We start from the raw sequence: 20,791 nt of genomic DNA on the forward strand, positions 1-20,791 counted from the left end.
GTCCAAATTGGACTCCCAGATTATTGAGACTGAAGCTCTGAGCAGTGCTCTGAAGGTTTTTTGAAACCCTTTCAAGAGCATTTTTGGAAAATTTTCTTTGGGCTGTCTGCTGCCTAACCCTTCCCTCTGGTCTTTTAAGTAGAAAGAAGTGTCCCTATGTTTTTCATCGAAACATTTTCCATATTGTTTTATCCCAAATGTATAATGAAATTATCCTGCTATTGTTGAAATGGGGTCAGGGAAACAAACTACAAATAATTTGACGTGCACTTAGTAAATAATTTGAAACAAGGTGTTTTTTTAAAAGAGTCTAATGATTTTGAGTGCCTTAGTTTTTCAGATGCCCAACCTTAAAAAGGCCTGATTTTCAGTAAGTGCTTTTATAGGGACCCAACCTGTACAATGAAATTAAACTTCTACAGATATGCATGCTGCAGAGGAACCTTGTTGATGACTTGTTGATGACTTTTCTTCCGAACTCCTGGGTGTCCAATCCATATAGGCCCACCTTAGAGGGCAACAATCAAATACATTTCTTTTTTGTTTCTAATCTTAGCTTTGCTGTTTCTCTTTACGTTTCTTTGTACTGTTGAGAGAATGATATTCTCGTTCATACTATATATCCAGATGTTTGATATAATTGGAACATGCTTGTTTAAAAATGGCTTTCTGACCTTGTGTCCTCAGTTTAATATATCAAACTGATCTATTTGAATTAGGAGTGATGGTGATTTGGAACAGAGTGATTTTATTCAACATGTCTTTAAAACATCTGTATGGTGTCCTTCCATACTGTTGGAGAGACTGGAGTGCTTTCATCTAGCAGATAGGAAATAATCAAGTATATAGAGTTGTACATTATTTTTGGATGTTTAGTCTAATATTTATAGGATTATACGAATCACGCTCTTCTGTCACTCGGGATTATTTCTTGCAGGTGCTTGACAATAAATTTCTACATTATTAAAGCAGTAACATATACTTAATTTAAGAGAACAGGCATTGAGATCATAATATCTATAGTACTATATCTTTTTTTCTTTCTCTAACTAGATTATTCTGCCATTCACTGTGCTCTACCCTACTTCCTAAAAGGTCAGAAAATTGTGATTTCATGCAGTGCTTTAAACTTTTTACTATTCCAAATCTCACCATGGAGTCAGTTCTCTTTAATGTGAGGGTCATGGACAAAAGCCACTTTCCTATCCAAACAATTTTGAATAACTTCTAGCTACTGTTTTAGTCTCACTTGTAAGGAAGTTGAGTATCAGGTAATTGACTAATTGAATAGTCAATGCAAAATACATTGACTATTCGATTATCGATAGGGTGCCTCTCCCTTTGAAGTGTAGCAACAGCCAACAGCTGTTGCTACACTTGAAAGGCAAAAACACCATGTGGAGCTCGGGGTCAACTGGGGAGTACCCAGCTGAGACCGGGCTCCACGCGGTGCTGCCACTTTGAAATGCCACGCGCATCCCGATGCTGGGCTCTCCCATGGCATTTCAAAACAGCTACGCTGCGCAGAGCCCGGTTAGCTGCGGAGTCCCCAGCTGATCCTGGGCTCCACGTGCTGCTGCTGCTGCTGCTTTAAAACACCATGTGCAGCCTGGGGACATCCCAGCTGTCCCTGGGCTGCACGCAGATTTTGAAAGCGGCAGCGCTGTGTGCAGCCTGGGGTCTGGCCCCAGACTTCAAGCGTCGCTGCTGCTTTGAAGTACCCTCTCTTCTCCCCTCCCCCCCCTTGCCTCTATCTGATAGTCCTGGCTCGTGCCAGCTCTTGGACCACTGTGGCTCTGCCTTTTAAATGTAGTAAGAGCCAGAGCCGCAGTGGGGTAGCTCTGGGACCCACAGAGGCTGCTTTGTGGCAGCCTCCCTTACTCTTCTTCCCCACTGCTGCTGCCTCTTTCAGATACAGATGCAGCAAGGAGGGGAGGGGGAGCGAGTAGTCGAGTACTTGACTCAACTACTTGCTTACATCCCTAAGCTAGAGTCCTAGGAAGAGGACACCTTCCTCATTCCCTGCCAGAGTCTGGAGAGACCATTAATTTGTGATAACCTATAGCCAAGGAGGTTCCCTGGCCCTGCACTCCCTATCCCTCATTTGCATCCCAGTGACAGATTAGAGTGTAGTCTTATTGGACAAGTGGGGTTGTAAGAAGAACCTGGACAATGGTGAAGGATAGCTAGCTAGTGGTGGTCTTTGACCTCCCTTCCTCAAAAGGGCCAGCTTATTTGCAAAGAGTCTAATTGTGGGCTGGAATTCACCTGTCATTAGTGGTAGGAAGTTTTAGCTGTGCTTGAGATTCTATGGCAAAAGCAGCCGCTTCTGCATAGAAGTATTTACTTTCAGCTGAGATAAGCATTATGTCTTTATATTAGTGAGGGTGTTTAAATATTCTCTCGCTACACTTTCTTCACTCACTCACTCACTCATTCTCTCCCTCTCCCTCTCCCCTTCCCCCTCCTCTCAAGGATTTTTGCATTCATCTTCTTTCTGTCTGAGGAATATTACAAGCAAAATGATTCATTTAATACAGTATATTGTTACTCCCAAACTTTACACGATTACAGCACCAATTGTAGTTAAAATAAGTGCTTTGTTCTACATGGTCTGAACTCTAACATGGATGAGCATGTTAATTTTACTTTTTTTTTCTTTTTTTTTATAGAGTAAAAAATGGCATTTCGTAAGATAGTAAAAGGAACGGCTCTCATTGGAGGAGGTGCGATAGCAACAGTTTTTGGACTCTCTCAATTGTCTGAGTATAGAAACAAACACGTAAGTATTAATTATGATTTCTGATAAAATACGAAACTTAAAATCTGCTTACGTGTATGTTAGGTTTATATTAATAGTTTTGTTTGGATATGAATGCCAAGGGCCTCTCAGCTTGAATTTGTTCAAACTAAATTAGAGTACTGCATTAATGATGTTTCATTGCTGTAGATCTTTGAATAGTAAAAAAACCCATGAATATTAGTCTTGTAACCATTTTAAAATTGATGTTTTAAATCTTCCCGTAAAAATGTTTTTGAAAATTGCTTGTCTACTATTGAGTTAGGGTGGGGATACGTTTTTCTTTACCAGTAAAGGTAACATATTAGAGTAGGGCCACTGTTTTCAAATTCAAGCTTCTCTACATACATCCTGATGCCCACTAAAGGTTCCTTCGTGCACTCTAACATAGTACTGCTTAAAACAGTACTGTGTTAAAATGTATCAGCAGGGTCTACATGGAACAATTAATGTGTAACTCATTAATGCACTTCAGAAATGATACTCCTGTAAAGTGAGTTACCTAACATGTATAGATGAGCCCTGAGATGTGAAGCAATCATGTAAGCAATTGATAAAGTGGTTTGATTTTCATAGGATGCTAATACTTATCAGGATCATAACGAGAGCCAAGTTTTTTTGGGGGGGCAGAGAAATTCCACTAGGGAAAAATGGATTTTTGCCCTCAAAGTTAACATATTTTAATTCTCTTCATTTTGAAACATTTTGTTTTCCAGTTTTGTCAGTAACAAACAATACAAAACATTTGATTTTTGAGTCTACTGGAACATTTTGCTGGATTCAAAACAGTTTTTTGAGTTTAGAAGAAAATTTGTTTTTTATTTAAATTAAATTTTATAAATAAAATATTTTCCTGCTTGGAAGAAAAACCAGACCAAAAATCCATTATTCACTTAGCTCTAATTGTATCATGTTAATTACACACCTGGATTTTTATGAGCTTCAGGGGGTAGCTGAGTTAGTCTGTTACAGAAAAAATCAACAAATGGGCTGGTAGCACTTTATAAACTAACAAAACATGTAGATGGTATCATGAACTTTCGTGGGCACAGCCCATTTCTTCAGATGACCGGAGTTATAAGTAGGGGATATGAAAACTCGAAATAAATAGGAGAAGGGAAAGGGGGGGGGGGGGTAGAGAAAGATGCTCTGTCACCCACCCCTCCCTTCCTGTTTACTGGAAAATGGGTCTCTGCCTAGTGAAGGGGAGTGGTGTTCTCTTCCTCCTTTGGAGAGCTCTGGCTAGGGGTGTGTGTGTGTGTGTGTGTGTGTGTGTGTGTGTGTGTGTGTGTGTGTGTGTGTGTTTTCCTGTGGGGTGCTCCTGCCTTCACCTCTCTGCAACATCTACCATTCTTGTTCTACTACTGCTTCTGCTACACATGCTTCTTCCCTGACTTATCTCAGTGTGCTGCTGTCCCCAGCACTGTCTCTTGAGTGACTGGCTTAAGGACGTTGCTGGCTGTGCCTCCCATCTTCTAGTCCTTGGGGGAGGAGGGTCACTGCTCTCCTAATCTCAGACAAGAGCATGCTTCTCCAGTAGAAGTGCAGGCTATGTCTTCACCAATAGACAAGATTCTAACACCCATTATCCAGTAAACAGGAAGGGGGGTGGGAGACAGAACATCTTTCTCTAATCCCCCCTCCCCTTCTCTTCTCCTATTTATTTTGAATTTTCATATCCTCTTTTCATAACTCCGGTCATCTGAAGGAGTGGGCTATGCACACGAAAGCTCATGATACCATCTACATGTTTTGTTAATCTATAAAGTGCTACCAGACCATTTGTTGTTTTTTTTTCTGGATTTTTATGAATTTGATGTCCCACAATTCAGAGAAATGCTCCCTTCTCATCAGTACTAGAAACCATCTACAAATTATTATTTTTTTTTTTCTTGGATGGATGTAAAACTTTGTTGGGAGGAGTTGCCCTAATAGCCAAATAAAACATTAGCTTTTGACCTGATCTCTAAAGCTACTGCCCATTGTAGGTTCACCCTAAAAACTTATCTGAAAAATTCTAGCATTTATATAGGCAAGAAGTCTGGCCAGTGAACAACATATAATTTTCCATGTGTAGTAAGTTGCACATATGCTCTGTGATAGCTGTAATTTTTAAAGCTTTAAAAACCCAATGAAGAGCAGCAGGTGGGACATAACTGGAGGGATTGACACAATGGAGAACAGCTCATTTACACTGTTGACATATCTAAGCTATGAGCATATCCCCCAGCACAACTGTCCTCTCTTTAATAATGCCTGCCAATCAAATATATGCTAGGGCAAAGGATCTTCCCATCTACAAGAGCCAGGAAAGGATGTTGCCCCAAGATGCATACTAATTGGCTACACATTGTAGTAAGTCTGTGGCTTTTTTAAAAACAGAATTTGTCACACAATCAGACAGAGAAACTAAATTAATATTCATATGGATTTCCTCTGATCTGTAAGCATGTTCTCATTTACTCTGTGGCAAGTTGCACCTCAGTGCGGTGGCAAAGTCAGTGGATTCTGTGGCCCTCTGGTGCCACAAACTGAAATGTTGGCTGCAGCCAGCATCAAGCTGAACATGGGCAACTTGAGGTCTTCATTATGTAAACAAATAACGCAACCAGTACAGCAGTTCTTGTTAATTTTGATACAAAATCTAATGAATTTTACATTGTCTCTCACATTCAGGTATTTCAGATTTTTGCACTGAAATCACATAGCTGCAACATAGAAATTACCAGGTGGAAAGTAGAGGTTTTGGCATCTGGGTTGGGGAGATTTGGAAAGTTGAGAGGGAAAGCTGGGAATTGTTGAATGAGCACATTAGCTGCCTGTTTCTGCTAAATTGATGAGCAGTGATAGTTCATTTTGGCACACTCTTCTTTTTCAAGCCATCATTGTATATGCATTGATTTTTTTTGCAGCAAAAGGCAGATTAATCACATGGCTTAACTCATGAATATGGAGCTGTTTTGTAATAATTCCTGAATATTGATCATCATTAGGATATTTCCTGCATGAATATATTTAGTTTTAATAGTGGGCTGTGAGGAAAAAGAGGGTATACCCTGCAAACACTTCAGGGTTGTTACAGGACAAGTGGGAGAGCCATTAGCGCAGAGGATACCTGCTCAGCTTCCTGTACAGCCTACCAAATTTGCTTGGACAACCAGGGCCAAAAGCCAAGGAACTGAGAGATTAAAAACTCTTTCTGTAGAGAGAAGTTGTCGGGGAGCTCTTCAGACTGAGGCAGGCAACTGCTGGGATTTCTGAAGCAGCTGGGACTGACTGGGTTACTGTCAACAGATGGGGAGCCTATACCTGTAAACTGTTTTAAAATCTGTTTCCCCTGCATCTGATGATTTTTCCCACTGTTAGTGTTCTGAGAATAAAGTCTTAATTCTGTCTGGTCATTGTCTTCATCACTGGTGGGAGGATGGCTGGTGCTGAACACCACTGTAGCCACTGATCGGGATAGGTGATCGTCTAGGCCTGTGATCACCAACCAGTCGCTCACGGAGTCATAGTCAGTTGATTGTGAGGTGTCCCCAGCCCGCCCACCCCCAACGAGGAGCCCATGCTGGCACTACAACCTCCCACAAAAATGGAGCTAGCTTTGGCTTCCTGCAGCGGGGGGAAAGTCCCATGGCTGGCTGCCAGATCCGGTTTCTCAGGAAGCACATGCTGCTCCTCCCCTCTCCACAACAGTGGGCATGCTTCCTGAGACGTGGGCACTGGCACACTGCTGCAGGGCCCACCCCCCACTCCACAGGAAGGCAGGCAGCACAGGGAAGGAAGGGAAGACAAGACAGCGCACGCTCCTCCCTACTCACAACAACGTGTGTGCTTTCTTGTCTTCCCTTCCTTCCCGGTGCTCCTGAGAACCAGGGGGGTAGTATTTAATACAGCGGTGCAGGATCCAGAGCATCTGGATTTTTTTTTTTTTAAAGGAGTCGCACGTGCTTCATCCAGCGCTACCCACAGATTCTGCCCCAGAGATCCTCGCCCCTGGAGACTCCCAGGTACCGGCCAAGCTGCCCCTTTCCCCTCCCCCTGGCCAGACCCCCACCAGTACCCTCCCCCCTGCCACTTGGCTGGACCTCCATCAGCACCCTGTTCCCTTGCCAGACACGATCTAGCACCCTGCTTCTGCCCAGACCCCCACCAGCACCCTGGTCACTGACCAGACCTCCAGTTTGCTCCTGTGCCCTATTTTCCACCCAAATTTTGCACCCGTATCCCAATCACTGGCAGCCCTGTCCTGCACACTGGATCCCTCATTTTTGGCCTCACCTCAGAGTGTAGAAGGGCCTACAAAATCCACTAACCCTGGAGTCCCAGAAAAGTTCATCTGACCCAAGGCTTTGAATCTCCTACCTACCCTCTCCCCAGGGGGCTGGAGTGCCAGGGGAGTGAGGTGTCTCAATTAGGACTCTCTCAGTGAGGCTTGGGTTTTTTTTTTTTTTTGAAGGGGTGTGTTTTTACATCTCACTTGTGTGGTGCCCAACTGATTTTTTTTGTGGGTCGATGGCCCAAAACAGGCTCCCCATCCCTCCCATAAACAAAGACAATGATGAAAGGTTTTGTGTTGGACATAAATTATTTAAAAATTAAGCCTGGCCAACAAGTCCCTAATTGGGGCCAATCCCCCATCTAGTTGCAGCATCATAACACTCTCCTGTACTCCGCACAGACCCAAACCCTGAGCCCATCGTACATCTGAACCCCTTGCCCTGAGCCCTCACATCCCCAAACTTCTGCAAACCCCCATATCCCGAGTCTTGATCCACAACACTCCTGCACCACCCACACACTGCAAACCAGTGCCCTGAGCCCATCGTACTCCCTCTCCCTTGCCCTGAGCCCCTCATACACCGTAACCCAACTCCCCACATCCAAAGCCTGCAGCTTGCTGAGCACCCCAACCCTACACCTGAGCCCCAAATTCTCCAGCCTGGAGCCCCCTCCCAGAAGCAGCATCCCCTTTTCCACCTCCTCCTGCACCCAAATTCCCCTCCAGAGCTTGCACCTCTCACCCCTTCCCCCACCCAAATCTTTCATTCCCACCTCAAATCCTGCATCTCCTGTCTCAACCCAGTGAGAGTGAGCAAGGGCTGGGGACAGCAAATGATGGAGAGGAGGGGAATGGAGAGGGTGGAGCCTTGAAGTTGGGGGGGGGGGGGGAGGGAGGATCTGGGGAACGGATGGGGGTATATCTTGGCTTGCCCTGACATTTAGAAAATGATCTTGGGTGTAAAAAGGTTGGAGACCACTGCTCTAGGCCTTGTAGCCTAGTTTGAGAGTTGGAGAACTGCAGAATTCCACTGTAGGAGAGGGAGATGCATGACTCCTGACACTTGAGGGGGTGTACTCAGAGATCAGAATGGAGGCAGTGGTACAGCTAACCCTGTAGCAGTGACACTAACCATATGAAAAGGAGTGACATATTATTTTGTGGTAAGTAGTGAAGATACTGACCGGATTGTCCTTCCTTGTGGCTGGTTCACTCTGTTTTTCTCATGCCTTCATGGTAACATTTCCTTCCTTTAACAGATGTCTGCCGTTTTGGCCAAAACCCTTGAGTTGTACCAGGGACCCCTTAAGTTTCTACAGTTTTGAGTTAAAGAGCAAAACTATATATGTATGGGTTGTAAGCGACTCGCATCTTCTGAGCCGGTACAGAAATTGTGTGTAATTCCCAACATGCTATCAGGGAATGTGAATCTGGATGGGGATAATAGGATGAATATTTCACTTTGAAAAGGATTTTTTTTCAAAATCTTTCTTTTACCAAATGATAGCCATGGGTTTGATGCTGTAAATCTATCTAGTGATAACACAGGGCAAATTATTATCAGAAATGCTTACTTTAGGATTATAGAACACTTTAGAACTTGAAGATTTAATACAGACTGCCAAACTAAATTTGTTCTCCGAAAGAATGTAATCAGAACTGTTCAAGGAACGCTTTCCTGAGAAATTGTAGATATAAGCGGTAATCACTTATTTCAATAAACACACTTGTTTTTTGCCACACTAATCACATTATTGCAGATGGGATGCCTGTATGCCTCTTTCCTTCAGTCTCCCATTTAATTGACAGTAAGATGAATCACTATCTATCAATTTCAAGTATGCCAGGCATCATGTTCTTTGTATGCTAATATGGTATCTGTTTAGGACTGTACCAAAGGATCTATTCTTTCACCTGGGTATAGCTATAGAAATACTCAGCTACACACACTAGCTCCCTCTTTGAACCTGGAGTCTTGTTTTTCTGGTAATATTATGTCCAGCTCAACATGTTGAAATTGCCACAACTCTTTACTGAAGGGATGGTGATAATTATCTTTTAAAAACCTGTTAAAAGTTTTTACGTTGTCTGTTGCTCAGAACTAATTTAATGACGGGAAATTTTTGAATTAAAAAAACCAAACTTACATGCAGTGCAGATACATGAACATAAATAGTAGTAGATAGCTAGAAATTGATGCATTTCTGGTTCATTCAACCATCTATACCATTTGGTTCATTTGTCATTAAATACTTTCTGATCACTATTATCTGGCTTACGCATGATATAATTTAAGAAATAATTGAAATTCAGTTTTAAAGATTCTTTGTAGTTTTACAGAATTAAAAGTATACTGAATATATAAATATAAAACAATGGTATGCCCACATCTTGAATATTGCATACAGATGTGGTCGCCTCATCTCAAAAAGATATATTGGCTTTGGAAAAGGTTCAGAAAAGGGCAACAAAAATATTTAGGGGTTTGGAACGGGTCCTATATGAAGAGAGATTAAAAAGACTTGGACTTTTCAGCTTAGAAAAGAGGAGACTAAAGGGGGATATGATAGAGGTCTATAAAATCATGATTGGTATGGAAAAAGTGAAAAAAGGAAAAATTATTTACTTATTCCCACAATAAAAGAACTATGGATCACTAAATGAAATTAATAGGCAACAGATTTAAAACAAACAAAAGGAAGTTTTTCTTCACTCAGTGCACAGTCAACCTGTGGAACTCCTTGCCAGAGGATGCGGTAAAGGCTAGAACTTTAACAGGGTTCAAAAAAGAGCTAGGAACTTACAGGTCACCTCTTGTATGTTGAGCTAAAGTGCAAAGTTAGCATATATATTTGGGACCTTTCATCTAGTGTTGATGACCTAAAGCACAAAGTCCATATATGTTTGTGACCTTTAGCATAGATCAAGGAAATGTTGAAGATGGCTAGCAGTGTTTTTTATACTTTTTTTTCTCATGACCCAGTTGAAGAAAATTGTTGATACCCACAACTCAACATAATTTGACTAAAGTGTGAACTCTGGGATGGGGCTGAGGATGAGAACTTCAGCTTTGGAGGTGGGCAGGGGTAGGGCAGGAGGTGCTTACTTTAAGTGGCTCCCAGTCAACAATGCAGTAGGGGTATTAAGGCAGGCTTCCTTCCTGTCCTAGTACTGCAGACCATACTGCATCTCAGAAGCAGCCAGCAGCAGGTTCTTGCCAGTGGGAGTGCAGACTGGTGCTCAGAGCAGGAGCAGTACGTGCGTTCTTCTGCTCTCAGCCTTCACCTATGAGCCGGGCCTGCTGCTGGCCACTTCTGAGGTGCAGTACAGTCTGCAGTGTCAGAACAGCCAAGAAGCCTGCCTTAGACCCTCACTGATCACCCTGTCGCAACGAGACCCAGTGCCTGACATTCCGCAACCTAGTAGTGGGTTGCAACCCATAGTTTGAAAACCACTGTCGTAGGAAGCTACCTAAGTTCATGTCCTTTTTTCAATCTAACAGATATACCATGACTGGGAAAGAACCTAAATAAGTGTATAAGACAGAATTCCAGGTGTGAGACATTAATGACATTACATGTCATTAATATGTATGTATATGTCATCAATATATACAGAGTATGGAGTTAGCATAACCTAACATTTTGTGGGTGAGGAAACTGTTTTGATATAGAAGGAGGGCTCAGGTGCTCTGTCCTCCTTGGCCGCTGGCCCTGCACCTAGGGTGGATAGGAGTAAGGGGGCTGATGTTCAGCACCTTCACTATTAAAATGGTTCCAGCTCCAGTAAATCAGATTAATTGGTGAGTCTAAACCCATACTGTCCAAAATAGCAATCTCCTAAAATCAGTCATTTGGGGGAAGAATAGACAACTGGAGCTGAGGCAGTGAAAGAGCTCCCTTTCTTCTATCAGGAGCTGAGAGAAGTTTTTGAATAGGGGAGGGAGTGGCCAATGTTATTTACAAGAGGGGAGAAGGAAGCAGAAAGAGTCCAGGATCTGCACCTTCATCCCTTCTTGGTTAAAAAATTTTCAGATCCTCTGCTTTGTTCTTTCTGCTTTCCCTCCAGTCTTGAAAGACTGGACTTGAAAGGCATAAGAGCACTCTTATTGGAACTTCCCCCACTGCCTGGGACAGGGTGAAGAATTTTCACAGCTATGGGAATTTTTTGGGAAAAGGGGACGGCAGCAGGTGGGGGATATGCATTATTGACTTTTTTTTTCTCTGAGTGACAAGGTCACCAACTTGACTTAGAGGTTGAGAGTGCATAGGTAATTCAAGTTTGGGATCCAGAATTGTAACTCTTGCTATGCATTAGTGAGAATTGTCACACACACGCACACATATATATATATATATATATATATATATATATATATATATATATATGAGGGTGGGAGAGGGAGTTAAAAAATCAAAGTGAGGCCCAGTGCCTATGTTTGTTTACTTTAAAAACCCTTATGGTTCTTGAACTTTTGCGATTGGCAATACGACAACTGTCTGATTACATAGTAGCTATGCATGGTACTCCAGTGGACTAGCTGTGAGGTCCAGTAGGTCTTGAACCCAGGGCTGCAGATTCAGGGATTGCTTGTACTTCATTTCCCTGACCTACTGCGCACACAGACCATGGAAAGCCCTTCCTCAAGGGGTCTGACACACAACATTTTCATGGCTTCTGATTGGTTCCTTGCCGTATAAATCCAAGAGAGGTTCCAGAAACTTCTAATGAAAGCATCTTTCACTATTGATGAAAAACTATGGCCCCATTTCGGCATATCACTTATATGCTTACCTTTAAGTATGTGAGCAGTCTCATCTAAAGCTAAGCATGTGCTTAAGTGCATTGCTGAACTAGGGCCTCAAGTCAGAAATATAGATAAGATACATTTTTGTCTTTGGTGGGGACTGCTACAGAACTAGACCTTAACTACAAAAAAAAACCCAGTAGTTAGTAGACCTTAGCTAGAGCATAGTAAAGATTGCTGCTGGAATTTTGATGTGACACATCTAAATGAGATATACGTCAGTCCTAGCTCTACTTTGTGTCAAAAATGGAAAACTTCAGTGAATCCTACTGACTTATTAAAGGTACCGTGGGATAGGATTGTATCAGAAATGGAGCCAAAGGTCAGGAATTTGTTCTCCTCGTCCCCCTGGATAGATTTGGTTTTAAAGAAAATGTCATATTCAAAAAATCAGATTGGTGAATTTTTTTTTGTTCAGTTACAGTTCACATTGCTTTTATTTAAAACACATTCCTGTGATTTGTATAGCAACTGGCTAGCTAAAATCAGTATGCAATGTAAAAGCATGGAAATACTTTAAGTTGAGTGGGCCATTATAATTTCTCAAAATTAGGTTGTGAAAAAAGGCTTATTAATTTTTACTTGACTTGGAGGAGGTATACAAATATGGTTAGTACCTCCTTAATTATAATAAATAGAACATGAAGCAATTTTACTTTAATCTAACTACTCCATTGATTGACTCGCATAATACAGCAGCAGCCTCTTTCATTCTCTTATGTATTAAGTAATTTGCATGAAACCCTACACACTATGCTCAAATTAATACTGTACATGATTACAGGACAACCTGATTGTTAATTGCCTGTGGTCTTTAAATACACACTTCTTTCCGCGGTAGACACTAATTATTAGATCTTGTTTTCTGTTGCACCAGTAGTGACAACTGTATAGAACATTTAAAAAAATTTGCAAGTCTAATAAGGGCTTAAACACAGGGAGAAAGTGATCTAATCATTTTGAGTGGAAGCTATCCAAGGTTCATAAACTATGGAAGGTTGTAGATTGGGTTTCTGTCTAGTCAAGTAATTCACCTTAGGGATATAGTGTAAACCATTATTGTTTAGTCTTACACCTACCTACATAGATATGTTGCAAAGGACTATAAGGCAAACAGTAAATTACTTGTTAAAGGGACATTGAAGGTTAACATGCCTAAAGCTTAGCATATTTAAAATATCAATGTATTTTTACTGTCCTTCAGATCATGGAAATATCTGTAATATGCCTTTTTTCTTTCTTTCTTTCTTTAAAAGTTTTATCTGGAGGCCTTGCTCTGAGTCACTTCTGCTACCACAAAGCTGATTGGCCACTTCAGAAAATCATACCATTTGGTTGGTTCTCTCAGGGAACCCCGATCATGAGGATTAGAGATAAAAGATGTCTCAAACAGCTATAATTCACAGGCAATAGAGCGGGAAACAGTGAAGCTATTTTCTAAAATTGAGCAATTTGTGTAATTCAGTACATTCAGAAAAGATATGCCCTCATGTTTGGAGGTCATAGGTGTGGTCCACATGGTGAAATTATCATGCCATTGTCACTTATAACTATATAGATTACAAAGCATCTCCACAAATAGGAAGAGGTGGAGAAACAGCATAATAGACAAGAGCAGCTGCTCTGCAATGGTGGTAAGAAGGTAGTATTTTGTTGTTCAAGTTTAGATTAAGTTACATGTGTGTCAAGCTGTTGGAGGGTGTACTAGACTGCACTCCATTACTGTCCTGTTCCCCACTAAAAGCATACACTTGAGTGCATTGTCCAATCTAATTCTGAATAGCTATAAAGCTTCAACCATTTCTATTGGAAGAATATTCCATAATCTGTTAAGAAACTTCTATGATGATCAGACTAAATTTTCCCCTTGCTCATTGTTTTTAGTAATTTAAGTGCTAACTGCACCCACTTTGATTAACTAATCCGTTTTTTGTCATTGCCTTTTACATCCTGCACAAATGTACAGGGTTTGCCTATGCTGCTGTCAGAGGTGGAGTGGCTGTCAGAGGAGTGGCTGACTTTGGATCTAGCTAGTTCAGTGTTTCTTAAACTCTTTAAGACTGAGGAACACCAAAAAATAACTTTTTCTTTTATGAGGAACACCAAGAATTTTTTGTTGGGGGAGGGAGGGAAAGTTCGAGGCGGGGGGGGGGGGGGGGGAAGTTATTGTGGAGGGGAAGAAAGGGTTGGGGGAAAGTTATTGAGCCAAAACAAAACAAAAAAGTCGCCTGCCTATTTAAGGGCCGCCATTTTGAACTCTGTTCTCCATGGCACACCTCTGACTGCCTTGCAGCACACAGTTTAAGAAACACCGATCTAGCTCAAGTTATAATTGCAGTGAAGCTGTGGCAGCATGGGCAACTACTTGAGGACACACTTAAAATATGCAGCGGGCTTGTACAGCCCATGCTTCCTCAGCTTTGAGGTTTGCTATCACCCAGGCTAGATTTTGCTAGCTTGAATATGTCTGGTGGTGGACATAGAATTAGTAGGGTCTTGTGCTCAGCTTCATTTTTGCCTCCCCCTTTGAGACTTACCTAAGAAAAAGAACATTGTCTTATCTGCACTCCCCCCCTCATTTTTTCATTTGTTGTTTTTCTTCTCCCTCCTTTTCTGTTGTAAGTAATAGGAAGTAAACAAGAATAAAGTGAGGTACCTTGACTGGTTTTTGTAGTTAAACTTTTCGCCCCACACATCACTTGAAAATTGCTGAGGGTGTTTGGTGGACCACTTCCTGATCTTTTCAAATGTGGTTTATACCATTTGCTAACTATTGTAAAGTTCTTTGGTTAAGAGTGACTTATATAAAAAAACCTTAATTCTTCCTCCGTCCATCTGTGTGGAGTTCTCGGACCACAGTTTGAGAACTTCTGGTCTAGATGAAAGCTTGTGTTTTTCATTATGCTCACATGAAAAAGTGTAAAAATAAAACACAGATGATCATAATTTTTTTATTATTTTCCTCAGCATGACCTGTAGGAGGAGCAAAATCAGCTTGACAGAACAGCATGCATGAGGATTGTCTCTGGACAGACAAGGAATTGATCAAAATAACGTCCTCTAATCTGTTGTTGGGGCCAAATCATGTTACTATTGAAATCAAAAGGGTTTGCTATTGAATTGAATGTGAAGAGGCTGTGTTGTTTATAATCACAGGTATCAAATCATGTGAAAGAGTCAGCAGACATCTGATCTTTGCCCTTTGCAAGGGAGAAACCAGCAGTCAATGAGGCTAGAAGAGTCTCTGTACAGTACCCAACTAATTTCTCTCTCTTTCCCCCTCGCCCCCCAGCAGCTCACTACCCACCCCACCCATGCCCCCTCTGCTCTTTGGGGCTCATCCCTCCCCATCACCCACACTGCCCCTCCTCTCTGTGAGCCCAGTGAAAACCAATCTTACCCTGATCCAGGACTGTGTGGTATAATGAAGCTTGAAGGTAAGTCCTTGGACATCTATGCTCCTTGGTGCAGCAGAAGTGAAATTTCCATTGCTGTCACCCTTGAAGTGCCAGAAGGAAGCAGAAGGTGAGAGAGGACTCCCCTGGGCAGGTAGTGAGCCACTGACCAGAAGGAACCAGGAATCTAGCACCACCTGGGCTGGAAAAGATCAGAGGTGAGCCCTAGAAAGGGGTAGTCCCTGCCCAGGCTGAACTGCCCCAGCCCTCCCCCTGCAATCCCCACTGGCCCCTGATGGGTGGCTTATCTTTCTGGGTCCTCAAACATATATGTCCCACCTCTTCCCTTTCTGTGTGGGGAAAAGTCCATTAAGTCAAGTGTAGACAGTGCTGGTATATTCCAGGATCTGTTGTGAGTTAATTGTTTTTTAACGTGCCACTCAGTTTCACTATTGACTTGTCCCTTGTCTTCAAGTGCTGGCTAAATACCTTGCAGGCATTGCCATAAGAGCAAACATAAACCTACTGCACAAAAATGGAAAATGTTCTTTGCTTTGTGGCTCCAGTGTGGAGGCCTCCATGTCTGAAAATATGTGTGTGTGTGTTAGCACACTATTACTGCAAAATGGCTTACTTTCTCATTCTTACCATATACAGGTTGAACCTTTCTAGTCTAGCGATCTCTGGTCTGGCAACGTCCATGGTCCAGCATGATTGTGGTTAGCTGGGTGTGGCCAAGTTTCCTTCAGTGTTAAATTGGAAAAAGAATCACAATTTGCGGTACGCGAATTGCGTGGGTTTCTTTTTTTCCTATTTACTTTGAAAGAGGCTTTTTCAAAATTTGGTGCTGTGTAGATGTCATCAAATCATGGAAAAAAGTGCTCTTTTGACATATCCCTTATGTTTATGGTGATGGTGAAAGAGCATGTCCGAAAATTTTTGAAAAAGCAGACTTGTTCCGGAAAAGCAATGCCGAATCCAAGGGATACTGAGGTATCCTGGAAAAGCAATGCAGTCTAGACGTAGCCTTCTAAAGTTTGTTTACAGGCCAGTCCTGACTCTCTGTGTTATGTGCTGTTACCTAGCTCTACTTTACCCCTAATTTCTTCTAAGAGCCCTGTAAGCAGTGGAAGAGTTGGTAATGCTGCTAGACAATATTGACCTCCCATGATTCAGCCAATTCTGTGGTTCGGCATTGGTCAGGTCCTGAAGGTGCCAGGTGTAAGAGGTTCAACTTGTAATTATAAAATATATAAATTGAAAAGTAAATATTGTACTCACATTTTAGTGTATGGTATATAAACCAATATACACAAACCATTGTCTGTATGAAATTTTAGTTTTTACCCACTCTGCTAGTGTTTTGTATTCAGCCTTTTGTAAAACTAGGCAAATATCTAGATGAGTTGATACGCCCTGTGGAAGCTGTGTGTGACCCGAAGGATACGTATATTCCCGGTTGAGAATCAATGGTTTGAAGATATTGCACAGAATCTCACTCTTAAACTAAAAGTGCTTTGCAACTGTGTATCAATTGAGCATTGCAATGTCTGTGTGAGGTAAGGAAATATTACCTCATTTTATAGGTGAAAGGATAGAGATGCTCCAGATACCGAAATTTCTGAAGTGACCACTAATGTTAGGTACACGGCTTGCAATAGTTCTGATTGCCTGGGGTGCTAGGCTTGCACAGTTGTACTTCAGATCCATGAGAGTTGCAGATATCTTCACCTCAAAAGTCAGCTTTCAGTTTGGCCACCCAAAAATTGACACACCAGAAATAAATCAGTACTTCTGAGTGTTCACTTAAATGAATTGCCCTAGACCATATGAGGTCTGTGCCACAGCTGAGAATAGAAAACAGGAGTTCTAACTCATCCTCAAAATGTCCTCATCTTCCAGCACCCAGACAGATTAATTACTTGCACATGCTTTGATTAGGTGTTTTGTCCTCAAACCCATTTTCCTGCACCACAAATGATTATTTTATTACAAAAAGATTGTCAGCCCCCTCGGACCTTGAAAATAATAGTTTGGAGAGTGACCCACTACCCAATTGAAGATTTATGGTGAATAAGAATGTGAGAGGGAAGAGAGACAGGGCTGAAGCAGATGGCAGTACGAGAGAGCAAGTACGATTTTTTTTTTGTGGCGTTGCATATTAATTAACTTTTGGATAATTATAATACCTGGCTACAGCCATTGTATGTAAAGTAATTAATACATTACATATCAGAGGTGGATTATAACACATAATGAAATGATATTGAAACCTATATTATGAAATGTACAACCATTACTAGGATTTTAGGATATCAATTTTTACATGACCTTTCAGACATCTATTTAAACTCTTTATATTAACCAAACCTCTCACTTCCTAGTAAAATCTTTAGGAAGTGGTCATTTTTTAAACTTAAAAACCAAACCAATATGCTACATAAACCAAAGCCTCATGCCCATTTTGGTTAATTGACTTAGAAAGTATTTAATTTTATTTCACTAGGATCATCAAACTGAGAGAAAAGATGGGTCAAAAAAGAGTATCAGGAAATGATTGTTGTAAATAAAGTTATATTATTTTGAAATCCATTAAAAAAACAGATATGGTCTCTGTCTATTGCCTTATTGTTATGCTATATGACTAAAATGAAACCTTACATAATGTTAGCACACTGTGTTGTTTGAGAAATAAAAGCAAAGTAGTTCAAAGTTTAAAAAAGGGGCGGTACATAGCTGATTTTCAATACTAAAAATGAGAAAATATGAGCTTTTATAACTTTTTACAGTCAGTTTTTTAAATTAAACTTTTTTTCTTGGGGACGTAGCTGAACCATTTTCCTATTTGTTTGTACATCACCAGACATGCTGGGGCCATTGATCAATACCACAATACAAAGAATACATTATTATTTTAATGTTTCATGAAAGCAACAAAAGCAATATGGCGAGCCTCTGGTGCAAAATAATCTCTTGGATGTCCATTGCATGTGCTGCAACGATTATAGTCTGGTGGAATAAGTGTATTTTATGTGTTAAAGCTACAGAGTTCTAATCCCATTCAGGATATATATTTATTACAAAATCTTCATTACATTCTCCTGGTATTTGATACTGTGCCTAGTTTTATTAATTCCTTATTACCTATACAAGAGTAGCAAGGTGAGTTTTAAGGTAAACTAACCCTTGGGGTTTTTTAATGCTTTTTATTATCTTTTGCATTTGCTTAAATATTAAATGTAAAAGTGACTTTGAATAAAGACATCTTCTTCTGATTATTTTCCACTAACCTATATATATTTTATAAGGAGTATCAGTGGCATACCATCAATGTATACAAAGAATGCCTTATGTTTCGTAGGATGGCTTTACCTGTAGCTGATTCTGTGTTACCCTCAAATGGGCAAGAAGGTGCTATCATGCAGAACAAAATAGCATCTTCTGTACAGCCTAATCTCATAGGCTCGGTATGTACAAGGTTTGGCTTGTGAAGGATACCATTTTTCATACAAGTGTACGATTTAAAAATGTCATGGCATGCCATTAAGAATAAGGCACAAATACTGTCTTGATTTTTTTTTTTGTCTTTTTTGTCCTCGTAGGGTAACTCTATGTATGTTCAGGCAGCAGAACCAGTGAACATACCAATGAAAAATTCTTTTCCGTCAAGAGATGATCAGCTTCTGGCTCTACAAAACACAAGTGAATTTGATGTGCTTGTTATAGGAGGAGGAGCAACAGGCTGTGGCTGTGCATTAGATGCTGTTACAAGAGGTGAGGTGTGAAAGTATAAGTTTATTATACTGGTACACGTACAATGAAAGTGTATGCATGAAATTTCATATAAACTAATGAAACTGGATTTTTTTCAAACACATAGTTGGTTTAAAATGGGGAACCTGTTCTCTTCCCCGCCATCACCTGAAGACAACATAATGTAACTGTTGTCTTTGAATCTCAATGGCTATCAGGCACTCAAAGGAAGCTGAGAGTCATATTTTGCTGGAACAGCTGAAGCTATATAGAAGCACATTCTTCCACACCATATCAGGAGTTCATTATGATGGGCTTACCCACTTCCACCCTCTGTTAGTTGTGTATATCTTTAATTTAAAATGTCCTCTTGCACAAATCTTGATGACAATTACAGTAAAGAAAGAAGGAAAAGCTATATGATAGTCAGCAGCCAACTTTATTCGTAGCAGGAAGGGCTGGGCATGAATTCTATGTGAGCAAACAAATATGGTGCCAGGAAGTCCCCTGTTTTTTTTGTGTGGCGGGTTGTAAAATGTTTTCACATTTCATAGTGACTGATTTGATCACAGAGGTAGCCTTGTGACTTTCACCTGATATACTGATCATACCACTGAGCACTGCCCACCTGCCCTCTGAGGTGTTCCACACCCCCTCCCATTCTACTGGGACAGAAGTTCTGGTTGCCCCTAACCAAGACACAGTGTTGTGGTAACAGCCACCCAGCAGAGTAACACACATGCTGAACCAGCTCAGCTCTTGGAGCCCTCATCAAAATCGCAAATCCATCTTACCTTGCCTAAAAGTTTTACACAGAGAAAGCTCATAAGTTTGCCCACTTCATCAATGAAAGAGTGATGCACAGTGGCTGCTCCCTTCTTCTCCCACTTGGTAACAATTATTTATGCTGGGTTTGATAATAAAAGAGAAGTAGGATTTGAGTGATTGAAAAGTAAAAACAGACATATCAAATGAGTTACTAAGCCAAAATAAATAAAACACACCAATTAAATCTAATACACCAAAAGAAATTGTTTCAAAGTATATTCCTCACCTTTGTCCTTATTTCAGGTAAAATGTTTCAAGACAGAGTTGATTTTTTTTTCTCTCTGACCTGGGTCTATAGCTTTGTGTCCTTAGAGGTTTTTGTTTTCTGGCTTCTTCATAGAATAATAGAACACTAGAATTGGACAGGATCCCAAGAGATCATCAAGTCCAGTCCCCTGTCCTCATTGCAGGACCAAGCACAGTGTATGTCATTCCTGATAGATGTCTGACTAATCTGCTTTTAAATATCTCCATTGATGGAGATTCCACAACCTCCCTAAGACAATTTATTCCAGTGTCCAACCTAAACCTTCCTTGCTGCAGTTTAAGCCCATTGCTTTTTGTCCTATCATCAGAGGCCAAGGAGAAGAATTTTCCTCTCTGCTCCCTGTGATATTCTTTTAGATACCTGAAAACCACTATCATGTGCCCTCTGTCTTCTCTTTTCCAAACTAAACAAGCTCAATTCCTTCAGCCTTGCCTCATAACTCATGTTTTCTAGACCTTCAATCATTTTTGTTGCTCTTCTCTGGACCTTTTCCAATTTCTCCATCTTTCTTGAAATGTGGTACCCAGAACTGGACACAATACTCCAAATGAGGCCTAATCAGTGCAGAGTAGAATGGAAGAATGACTTCTTATGTCTTGCTCACAACACTCCTGTTAGTGCATCCCAGAATCACGTTTGCTTTTTTTTTTTGCAACAG

The 20,791-nt window shown here is 41.0% G+C and overlaps 1 protein-coding gene across 5 annotated transcripts in view; it reads left to right on the plus strand.

Moving 5' to 3' along the window:
- Window positions 1-20,791, plus strand: part of GPD2 (glycerol-3-phosphate dehydrogenase 2) — a 132,398-nt gene that overhangs the window by 25,989 nt on the left and 85,618 nt on the right. For 3 of the 5 annotated variants that reach the window (XM_075933429.1, XM_075933427.1, XM_006125658.4), the window contains 2 exons: window positions 2,673-2,782; window positions 18,887-19,058. In XM_075933429.1, coding sequence (XP_075789544.1) covers window positions 2,681-2,782; window positions 18,887-19,058 — 274 coding nt within the window. In that variant the 5' untranslated portion in view covers window positions 2,673-2,680. Of the gene's footprint in view, window positions 1-1,053; window positions 1,096-2,672; window positions 2,783-18,886; window positions 19,059-20,791 lie in introns of all 5 variants that reach the window. The other 2 variants (XM_075933428.1, XM_025185928.2) reach the window with 1 other exon arrangement.

The sequence above is a fragment of the Pelodiscus sinensis genome, chromosome 7, assembly GCF_049634645.1.
Source record: "Pelodiscus sinensis isolate JC-2024 chromosome 7, ASM4963464v1, whole genome shotgun sequence".
In the NCBI taxonomy this organism is placed as follows: Eukaryota; Metazoa; Chordata; order Testudines; family Trionychidae; genus Pelodiscus; species Pelodiscus sinensis.